The sequence below is a fragment of the Loxodonta africana genome, chromosome 9 (assembly GCF_030014295.1).
Source record: "Loxodonta africana isolate mLoxAfr1 chromosome 9, mLoxAfr1.hap2, whole genome shotgun sequence".
NCBI classification, from domain to species: Eukaryota; Metazoa; Chordata; class Mammalia; order Proboscidea; family Elephantidae; genus Loxodonta; species Loxodonta africana.
In genome coordinates, this window is record NC_087350.1 from 111,179,050 (window position 1) to 111,190,220 (window position 11,171).

General features: G+C 43.7%; 2 protein-coding genes across 4 annotated transcripts in view; one reads left to right on the top strand and one right to left on the bottom strand.

Annotated features, from left to right (window-relative positions):
* ERMP1 (endoplasmic reticulum metallopeptidase 1) overlaps positions 1-11,171 on the top strand; it is a 55,871-nt gene that overhangs the window by 25,783 nt on the left and 18,917 nt on the right. For 2 of the 3 annotated variants that reach the window (XM_010587954.2, XM_023545283.2), the window contains exons 10-13: positions 1,553-1,743; positions 7,554-7,706; positions 10,062-10,264; positions 10,944-11,059. In XM_010587954.2, the coding sequence (XP_010586256.2) occupies positions 1,553-1,743; positions 7,554-7,706; positions 10,062-10,264; positions 10,944-11,059 (663 nt within the window). Of the gene's footprint in view, positions 1-1,552; positions 1,744-7,553; positions 7,707-10,061; positions 10,265-10,943; positions 11,060-11,171 lie in introns of those variants that run through there. The other variant, XM_064290535.1, reaches the window with a different exon arrangement.
* RIC1 (RIC1 homolog, RAB6A GEF complex partner 1) overlaps positions 3,780-11,171 on the bottom strand; it is a 135,918-nt gene continuing 128,526 nt past the window's right edge. The window contains exon 27 of the transcript XR_010322868.1: positions 3,780-9,994. The gene's annotated coding sequence lies outside the window, so the exon portion shown is untranslated. The remainder of the gene's footprint in view (positions 9,995-11,171) is intronic.

Below are 11,171 nucleotides of genomic sequence, written 5' to 3' on the forward strand. Positions count from 1 at the left end.
TCAAAGATGAAGGATCCTAGACTGGGGGGCATCAGCTGGCACAAGATAGTACAAAAAGACAGTGTTCTGCGTCCTACTTTGGTGAGTAGCATCTGGGGTCTTAAAAGCTTGTGAGCTGCCATCTAAGATACAACTGTTGGTCTCTTAGCAAAGGAGAGTGAAGAAAACAAAGACTCTGTCCAAAGGATTAATGGACCGCATGAACCATCCCACATGATCCTGAGACCAGAATAACTAGATGGTGCCCGGCTACTACTACCGACCACTCTGAGTGGGATCACAACACAAGGTCCTAGACAGAATAGGAGAAAAATGTAGAACAAAAAATCAAATTCACAAAAAAGACCAGACTTACTGGTCTGACAGAGACTAGAGGAACTCCTGAGACTATGGCCCTAAGACACTCTTCTGACCTGGATCTGAAGCCATTCCCGGAGACCACCTCCCAGCCAAACAATAGACAAGCACATAAGATAAACAGTAACATCCGAGGGGGATGTATTCCTTAGAACAATCAATTATGCAAGACCTAAAGGACAACATTTGTCCAAAAGCAAAGATGAGAAGGCAGGAAGGGCTAGAAAATCCAGACGAAAGGAAACGGGGAACCCAGGACGGAAATGGAGAGATAGCTGACACATTGAGGGAAATGCAGCCAATGTCGTGAGGATTCTTTATGTACAAACTATGGAACGGGAAACTAATTTGCTGTGTAAACTTTCACCTAAAGTGCAATAAAAAAATTTAAAAAAAGGAATACTTAAAGTTTCTAGGGACTATTTATTGTTTTAATCGTGTTGGGTAGGTTTTCTATAGTGTTACTGGTTTTTGTTTTTTTAATTTTCAGATCACATAGGTTTTTATCTTATACTCTATCCCATTTTGTATTTATAAACTCATTCTAATATATTACTAATGTATCTTGTTTAACCCACATTTGTATTTGCAAGTTAAGTGTCTTATCTCAACAGATAATGTGTACCAAAAGGGCAAAAGTCACATCTAACGTTTTTTTAATTGCCTTTTTTTTTTAGTATTTTATTTTTGAGAATATACACTGCAGAATATGCACCAATTGAGCAATTTCTACATGTACAATTCAGTGACATTGATTACATTCTCCAGGCTGTGCAACCATCCTCACCCTCCTTTTCCCCCACATTAATATAAACTTACCACCCCCTAAGGTTCCTATCTACTCTTTCGAGTTGCTCTTGTAAGTTTGATGCCATATACGTAGTTCTTAAAAGAGCAAAGTGCTCGAGGCAGACATTCTTTACTAGTTAAGCTAAACTATTGTGTAGTTTTAAGAAGACTTCAGGGAATCTTTTTGGTTTAAGGTTTAAAGATTATCTCAAGGCAGTAGTTTTGGGAATTTATCCAGCTTCCATGGCTCCAGAAACTCTGGATTCCATGAGAATTTGGAATTCTGATCTGCATTTTCTGCATTTTGATCAGGAACATCTAATGTATGGTAGGTGCCAAGGTTCACGAGGACTGTAAAAATCTCTGACTGTAGAATTTCATATATGTATATTTTCCTTTTTCCTAGGTGCTGGAGGAAAATTCCTGGTGTTTTACCTTTTGGGGATGTTTGTCCCGTACCTGTACGTGTTGTACCTCATCTGGGCAGTGTTCGAGATGTTCACCCCCATCCTCGGGAGGAGCGGCACACAAATCCCACCTGATGCAGTGCTGGCTTCCATCCTGGCTGGATGTATAATGATCCTCTCCTCCTATTTCGTAAGGGATAAAACTTGTTTTCTCTATTGTTTGATAGGAATATATGGTACAGTTAGTCATACTAGGGTCTGTGAAATAGCACTGGCTTTTTCTTTATTGAGAAACTCTTAAGCCAAAGCAGTGCTGCGTGGCTGTGCATCGTGTGGGTTCAGTGTGGTAAGAAAATGTAGAATGGGGCTGCTCATTGCCGTTTTGATTTTGCCAGTACTTTTTGTTCTCATTTTTGCCTTGCATCCTCCTGAAGCCTCCAACTATACTTCTTTTCAAATAGCCTCTCAGTCTACCTGAATGTGAATTTGTATAATGTGAGAATTAGTAGAGATTCTTTGGTGGTGAGCTCTTTGCATGATCTCTAATCGTGTATTTTGAACTTACTGATTGGAAGCAAATGCTAATAAACACATGGTGTTTGTTATATTAGTACTTTTTGGAGCTAATGAAGGAAGATGAACTCTGATGAGGTTTTTTTCGTTATCGTTCAACTGCCTTGCTGCTAGCCCGGGAAAGTTCACTTAGTGAGTCTGTCTCCTTGGGTGAATGAAGCACACTCATGACACACAAACATGCCCCCGTTTGCCAGGTTATAAAGGAGCACCATAGGCCTTGTCAGCCCTCAGTGTACTGTCAGTGTGCTGTCCTTGCAGGGACCTGCCTCTGCTGCCCCTGCCTCTGCTGTTCCTGCCTCTCTTCCCTTGGGACCCTCCAGAGGGGAAAGAAGACAGTGGCACAGAGTTTAACCTGCCCCACTTTGTTAGACCAAACCCCAGGCAGGGTTCTGCTTCTGGTGTGGTGGCCACACTCTCCAGAGTCCCACTGGAGGAGATCCTGGCTGGGCCCTCCAGGGGAGATAGTTCTCTGTTTTGTGGTTCTTGTCATTGGAATTCCTAAGAAATACTGACTGAATTCCCTTAGATCAATTCTGACAGTTGAGGCTAGGGGACCAAATAGAAAAAGCAGTGTATGACTTCATTACACTCCTTTCCTTCATGGAGATGAGAGTGGGCCCTTTCATAGGCATACAGTAAAGGGCATCTTATGTGGAGGTCAGCTTCAAAAGACAGTAGGTATTTAGGGAGCCCTGGTGGTGCAGTGGTTAAGAGCTTGGCTGCTAACCCAAAGGTCAGCAGTTTGAATCTACCAGCTGCTCTTTGGACATCATATAGGACAGTCCTGTTCTGCCTTATAGGTTGGCATGAGCAGGAATTGACTCAACAACAAAAGTTTTTTTTTTTTTTTTTGAGCTTTAATTAAGGATGGTGGTATGATTTGGGGATGGAGAAGACTGATGATTGAACAGCATGATGAACATGTGATTGGATGGTACGTGTAAAGATTGTTGAAATGTCAAATGGTTTGTTACATACGTATTTACCACAATAAAAAAAAAAAAAGACACCCCCACCCCCCCCGCAAAAAAAAAAACAACAAAAAAAACCATTGCTGTGGAGTCAATTCCAATTCATAGCGACCCTATAGGACAGAGTAGAATTGCCCCATAGGGTTTCCAAGGAGCAGTTGGTGGATTTGAACTGCCGACCTTTTGGTTAGCAGTCAAGTGCTTAACCACTGTGTTACCAGGGCCCCGAATCTTACACATGGTGGACATTATCCATGAACACCCTTTAAATAAAGCCCTGTATACAATGTGGCTTTGCGTACGTAGCCCTGTGGAGCAATTCTTACACTGCTGTGTGAGCTCTGCTGGGCTAGTCCTAAAAAATCTGGGAATTCGAGCCATTTTACCTTAAAGATAATGATTAAGTCCTTATTGGTATTTGCAGGGGCGAATGGAAAACTTTTAAATGTTCTTTCTTGCCTGCAGGGTTTACTTCTTTTGGTTTTAACATTAAGCCTTTATATCCTCTATGCACATTACTAGTAGGTTTGGTGTTTTTCATCATCTGTAGGTTCGGTTCTAATCTAAAGTCAGCTGCGTCATAAACTGGATCCCTAGTACAGGAAATTATAGACAGCGAATGAACATTATTGATGCCCATGAAAAATGATCAGAATGTGGGACATTTCTATTCTGTCTCATGATCATATGAAAGGGGACAAAACGAACCCGGAAAACTTTTTTTTTTTTTTAATGTGCTTTAGGTGAAAGTTTACAGCTCAAGTTTCTCATTCAAAAATTTATACTCTTTCGTGACATAGCTTGCATTCTCGCAACGTTTCAGTACTTTCCCTTTCCACCCTGGGTTCTGTGTGTCCATCCGTCCAGTTTTCCTGTCTCTTCCTGCCTTCTCCTTGCTTCTGGGCAGGTATTGCCCGTTTGACCTCATGTACCGGATTGAACTAAGAAGCACATTCTTCATGTGTGTTATTTTTTGTTTTATAGTCCTGTCTAATCTTTGGCTGAAAGGTGGACTTCAGGAGTGGCTTCAGTTCTGAGTTAGCAGGGTGTCTGGGGTCCATAGTCTCGGGCGTACCTCCAGTCTCTGTCAGGCCAGTAACTAGTCTGGTCTTTTTTTGGTGAGTTTGAATTTTGTTTTACATTTTTCTCCTTCTCTGTCAGGGACTCTATTATGATCCCTGTCAGAACAGTCCATGCTGGTAGCCGGGCACCATCTAGTTCTTCTGGGCTTAGGCTGGTGGAGGCTGTGGTTCTGTCCTTTAGTCCTTTGGGCTAATATTTTTCTTGTGTCTTTGGTGTTCTTCATTATCCTTTGCTCTGGATGGAATGGGACCAATAGTTGTATCTTAGATGGCTGCTCTCAAGCTCTTAAGACCCCAGATGCTACTCACCAAAGTAGGATGTAGAACATTTTCTTTATGAACTACATTATGCCAGTTGACCTAGATACCCCTGAGACTATGATCCCCAGCAGCCCTCAGTCCCAGCAGCTCAGTCCCTCAAGGTGTTTGGATGTGTCTAGGAAACTTCTCTGACTTTGCCTTGGTGAGGTTGTGCTGACTTCCCCTGTATTGTGTGTTGTCTTTCCCTTCACCAAAGTTGACAGTTGTCTACTGTCTAGTCAGTGATTTGCACTTCCCACCTGTCCCACCTTCGTAACCATCAAAAAATGTGTTTTTTTCCTGTATGCAAACCTTTTCTTGAGTTTTTATAATAGTGGTCTCATGTAATATTTGTCGTTTTGTGACTGATTTATTTGACTCAGCATAATGCCCTCCAGATTCATCCATGTTGTGAGATGTTTTGTGGTTGTATTGACTGTATGGAAACCAAAGCTGGACTGCTAGTAGGAGCAGGTCAGAAGGGGGACTCTCAGAGAGAAATAGCTCAGATGCCGCATTTAAGACAGAAATAGGATTGGAAGGGCATCCTTCCAGTGACTCCATTGACAGTGGCATCCAAAACATTGTCATTTTCTGGTCATTCCCTTTCTTCCTGCTCTGCTCTGTGATGCCGTTTCACCCATCACCACCACCAGCCCTCCTCCAGAAGGTGGGTGGGGGTGCAGAGATGAGGCTTGTGATTCGTGATTCGGAGAAGAGGGAGCATGTGAATGGGGAAACTAGGGCTTGAACTGAGGCTCAAGGGTCACTTTGTGGTCCTGTTGCTAGTAGCTGGCTCAAGAATGACAGTCCCCAGAGCTCATTGCAGGGAGGTTTTTTTGACCTACAGGATTCTCTGGACTAATTACGTCACCCTTCCAGTGGAGGGGAAGCTCATTACTTGACAGGATATTTGAAACTGTTCTTTTGAGCCATGTTTTAAATGTCGTGACTATTAGGAGAAAGAGGGGCAGGCAGGGTGACACGTGTTTTGCTAACTCACTGTCTTTAGCCCTAGGTTGCCTTGCCAAATTCTGTACTCAGAGTGTGCAGACATAGGATGGGATCTTTGACCTAAAACCAGTGTCGTTGTGCTGGCGATTACCCTGGGTGGGATATCGTAGACATGAAAATCCTTTACACTTCACATAGTAGAGTTATATGGCAGGTTATAAATGTTTGCTTAGTTTTTCATTTCCATCTCAAAATCTTTTCATATTTCTGTTCTTCCCTACTTAGTGACCACTTGGGGCTGGGAATGGAGAGAAGGAAAAGGGGAGGAGCTGGGTTTGGATCATTGTTTCTTAAAGTGGCTCTCTCAGGACCCCTGAGGGATCTGTGGGCATGTTCTCTTAGTCATGTGTATCCTCTATGAATTTTGTTACATTTAAAAAGCTAACACAAGTATTTTTAGGATTTTCTGGATGCCCACCTGAGGCTGAGCCACTCACCTTAATCGCCCATGTTTGGATTTTAAAAAAAATTTTTTATTGTGTTTTAGGTGAAAGTTTACAGAGCAAATCAGTTTCTCATTCAGCAGTTTGTACACAAGTGTTTCGGTGATGTTGGTTGCATTCCCCTCAGTGTGTCGGCTATCTTCCCATTTCCGCCCTGGGTTCCCCGTTTCCTTTCCTCTGTTTTTTTTTCCCCTTCCTGCCTTCTCATCTTTACTTTGGACGGTTGTTGTCCTTTTGATCTCATATAATTGATTGTTCTAAGGAACACATTCCTCTTGGGTGGTATTGTTTATTTTGTGGGCCTGTGTATTGTTTGGCTGAAAGGTGGTCTCCGGTAGTGTCTTCAGTTCCAGGTCTTGGGGAGTCTCAGGGTCTTAGTCTCGGGGACGCACGTTTGGATTTGTGGTTGTGATTGCGTCGGCACTAGTTAGCTCATCACCTAAGGTGGCAGCTTCACTTTGTCGTGAAGTTGTTCCGCCTGTGCAGGCCTGCAGGCAGTCTTGAAGGTACCTCCGAGCGTGGGTGAAATCAGTCCAGTGTCTTGGCACATTATAAAAGTGTTACAAGTGGAAGTTGAGTTTCACTGCAGTGGACCTCATATGCGTCCAAAAGCCAGACAATGGATAAGGAAGACAGAAGAAGAGTTGACACCTGTGAGTTACGGTATTGGTGAAGAATATGGAATGTGTCACAGACTGCCAGAAGAATGAACAAATCTGTCTTAGAAGAAGTACAGCCAGAATGCTCCTTGGAGGCGAGGATACTGAGACTATCTTGCATATTTTGGGCTTGTTGTCAGGAGGGACCAGTCCCTGGAGAGGGACATCATACTTGGTGGAGTGGAGGGATAGTGGAGGGGAGGAGGACCCTCAACAGGATGGATTGACACAGTGGCTGCAACAGTGGGCTCAAGGGTAGCAATGATTGTGAGGACGGCACAGGACTGGGCAGTGTTGCATTCTGTTGTACATGGGGTCCCTATGAATCAACGACACCTAACAACAAGCTGAGAAAGCTTCCTTCTGGTTATTAGGAGCCCTGGTGGTGCAGTGATTAAAGCGCTTGGCTGCTAACTGAAAGGTTGGTGGTTTGAACCCACCAGCTGCTCCACGAGAGAAAGATATGGCAGTCTGCTTCCGTAGGATTTACAGCCTTGGAAACCCTACGGGGCAGCTCTGCTCTGTCCTATAGAGCTGCTACGAGTTGGAATTGACTTGATGACAGTGAGTTTGGTTTTGGGTTATTAGTGAGTGCTTTGATGCCAGTCAGCTGGGCAGTTACATGGGGTCTGGTGAGCAGTGTTCACTATCTCAGGGCGCTGATAGGATTGGAAGGAAGACAGTGGAATTGTTTAGCTGGTGTGCTCAGTTTTGTTTTTCTCTGCCACCTGCCACTGCCTGTCAGAAAAGGCCCCATACAGGCAGATTGGAGGCATCTGTTATCGAAGTGTGGATTTGTGATGGGAGACATCTATAATTAAGGTGTTGGCTCTTGGTAGAACATGCTGGTACATTTCTTCATTGTCTGGTAGAATAAAACTTGTAAAAATAAAGGCAGTTAAAAACCCCTCTGTGAGTCGTCTATATCTGTAATTTTTCCCTTTTTGTGTTTTAGATTAACTTCATCTACCTTGCCAAAAGCACAAAAAGAACCTTGGTAGCTTTAACTTCGGTGTGCGGCATCACCTTCCTCCTCGTCTGCAGTGGGGCCTTTTTCCCATACAGCTCCGATCCTGCTAGTCCGAAGCCAAAGAGGGTGTTCCTGCAGGTAAGAGCACCTTCGCGTGACTTCTTTGAGAGTTGCGAGAGGAAAGCCTCGTGTATTTGAGCTTCATGAGTCAGCAGGAGACCCAGCTGGCTTTTCTCTGTTGGCCCATTTCCTGGGACCCGCCTGTTCTGTGTGTGGCAGTGTGGAAAGAACAAGACTGGCCGTCAGGAGGCGTTCTTATGAGCCAGGCGTTGGTCTCCCAGGAGACTGACTCGGAAATGGCCACTTGTTTTTGTTACTGCTTACATCATAAAAACGCACCTGCTTGGAAAAACAGTTGCAAGTAGGCAGTATGCAGTGGTAGCTTTTTAGAAATGCAGGTTGTAAAAATGTCTGCAGGCTGAGCGGCAAACCCAAGACTCCCACCAACTGACAGAGGAAGACAGGTGCAGTACAGTGAAACGTTAGTGACATTGATTAGCTAACATGGAGAAGATGTAGTAACTTAGAAAGGGATTACCGGAATGAGATTTAGAACTTTCTCTAAATCTCAGATTTTTCTCCAGAATTTTTACAGCCCGTGCTAAAAGCAGTAACAAGGACTCTTGCCTTATTTCCAGTCACCTTCACAGGTGAACAGGATGGTGTGGCCAAAGAGAAAAGCCAAAGGAGCCACAGTCTAGGTAATTGGTCCTTGAAAAGTTAATCGTAATACCCGAACTTAAGTATCAGAGAGGAGATTTTGAACAAAGGGCCAACTTTCCCTGGTTTATAGCCCCAGAGGACATTTTATATGGCAGATCCTAAAATTTGCCAGACCTTTAGTGAAACACGGAAACCCTGGTCACGTAGTGATTAAGTGCTATAGCTGCTAACCAAAGGATCAGCAGTTCAAATCCGCCAGGTGCTCCTTGGAAACTCTATGGGGCAGTTCTACTCTGTCCTATAGGGTCACTATGATTCGGAATTGACTTGATGGCACTGGGCTTGGTTTGATTTTTGGTTAGTGAAGCACAGCTAGTTTATAGGAAGCTCAAGGTGTTTTCAGTGACTGGCTAGTTTTTATAATTATATCAGGAGATTTTTAGTTGTAAAAAGTCCCATTCTTCTCGTGTATTCTGGGGTGCACTTCTTCCCCTAGGCCAGGAGTTGACAAACTTTTTCGGTAAAGGGCCAGATGATAAATATTTTGGACTTTGCAGACGACACGGCCAGTCTCTGTCGCCACTTCTCTGCTTTACAGGAAAGCAGCCACAGACAACACGTAAAGGAGTGTGGCTGTGTTCCAAGAAGACTTTATTTGTAAATGTAGACAGGGGCTAAGCCTGGCTTGGCTATAGCTTGTCCGCCCCCTGCCCTCTGCAGTTCCTTTTCTTTTTTCAGTTTGATATTCTTCAGGCTGGTTTCTGCTATTACTAAAGCTATTCCAAACAGAGCACTGTATCTTTTCAAAGAATTCTGCTAGGCACAAGTCTGCCATCTAATGGTGAGCTCTGTGCACGTGATTTTGCTTCCTTTAACACACACGGACAGGGAAGGGCGTGCGTTCCTGTCTCCTGTGCCTGTGTGCTTGTGTGCTTGTGTGTGTGTGTGTGTGTGTTTAGGGTGTATTTTTTTTAATACTCATCTAAAAAGAGTACTAGTATTCATGTCTTTAGAATCTGAAATAGTGGGGTTTTTATATGAAATTTAAATATACATAGTTTTAAGAAATAATAAAACAAACTTCTGTGTATCCATTATCCAGTTGAAAAGAAAGCCCGTCAGCAGTACCTTAGAGACCCACGCGTGTCCCCGGTCCCAGCCCTTTGTACAGCTCCCCGTCAGAGAAGCGCTCCCTGTCTGGGAGTGCGGGTCAGTCACACCTTAGTTTACCGTGTATGTGCCCTCTGCAGCGTCGTGTAGTTCCGTCTGTTTTTGAAGTTTTTACAGATAGGGCCGACCTTAAGTACTGATTTGAATTTTTGCTTAACAATATGTGACAGTCACCCACGTTGATTAGTGTTGCCGTAGTTCATTATTTTTCACTGCCTGTCAGACTCCGGTTGCAGGATGATGCCCAGTTTATTTATTTACCTACTGTTAACAGACATTTGTGTGGTTTCGTACTATCTGGACAATTCTGTACCAACACTGGTGTACTTGCTGAGGGTTTCTGCCAGGTATGTGCTCAGGAAGGGGACTGCTGGCTGGAAGAGAATGTGCATGTTACCTTCATGAGGTGGTACCACATGGTCTCCTAGAGTGCCTGGGCCAGCATACAGTCCCGCCAGCAGCGTCTGAGGGTCCGCGTTGCTCCGTGCCCACACTGCTTCTTAGTATTGTCAGACTTGCTCATTTTCGCTAACCTGCAGAGGGGAGGTGGGCAAAATGGTTGAAACGGCAGTTTTTTTCAATCAGCCTTGTTCTTTTCAGCATACCACTAGAACATTTCATGACTTGGATGGAAATGTGGTTAAACGGGACTCTGGAATATGGATCAATGGGTTTGATTACACTGGAATGTCTCACATCACACCGCACATTCCCGAGATCAACGAAACCATCCGAGCTCACTGTGAGGAGACAGCGCCCCTTTGTGGTTTCCCGTGGTATCTTCCAGTGCACTTTCTGATCAAGTTGGTTCATTACTTTTCTGCTTTAGTTGAGGCTTAGCCTGTTCTCAAGTCCTGTCACTATGTCAGCACTTTATTATCTAAATTGTTAACAAGAAGTCAGGTGCCACTGGTAGTATTTTTTTTCCAATCACTACAAAAGTTTTATTTCTCTAGTCGGATAAAGCACTCAGTAGAGTAGTTTTGCATTTTCAAATTTATAAAATCTTTCCTCTGGAAACTCCAGTCCAGAGAAAGGGTGGCAGTCCTAACTGTTAGACAACAGCTAAGCATTAATGTTCAGTTATTTGTTTTATTTCCGGGACGCTTTTTTGGTGTGGTAGTGAAGGATTGCTGAGCTGGAGGGTTGGCTGTTTGAACCCACCCTGGGGCTCCTTGGGACAAAGACGTGGCAGTCTGCCTCTGTAAAGATTACAGTCTAGAAAACCCTAAGGTACAGCTGTACTCTGTCACATGGGTCACTCTGAATCAGAATCGACTCGATGGCACCCAACAACAAGAGGTGAATCAAGATCACCTAGCTAATTAACGCCTTTGTTCATTAACTTCAGCTTCAGAGGAATGAGTTGGCATTGCTTGTCATACCCAAAAATGTGTTTCTGATTTTCCAAACACTGCATGAGTGGTAGATAGCTTTCAACTAATAAAGCATCCTGAATGTTGAAGCTGCCTTTCCCAATAGGAAGAACTGGTATCTTCCTGCTTCAGAAGTTTCTCCAAGAGACCGTGCTCATTTCAGACTTATATCCAAGGAACAGACTCCCTGGGATTCTGTAAGGTTGACCTTTGAAGCAACAGGTAAGTCACATGACAGCTTTTTCTTCTCTCCTTCATTTTTAAAATTTTTTTATAAGTTACATGTATTTTTTTCCCCTTGAGATTTATTACAGTGACCGGCAACTTAGGAGGA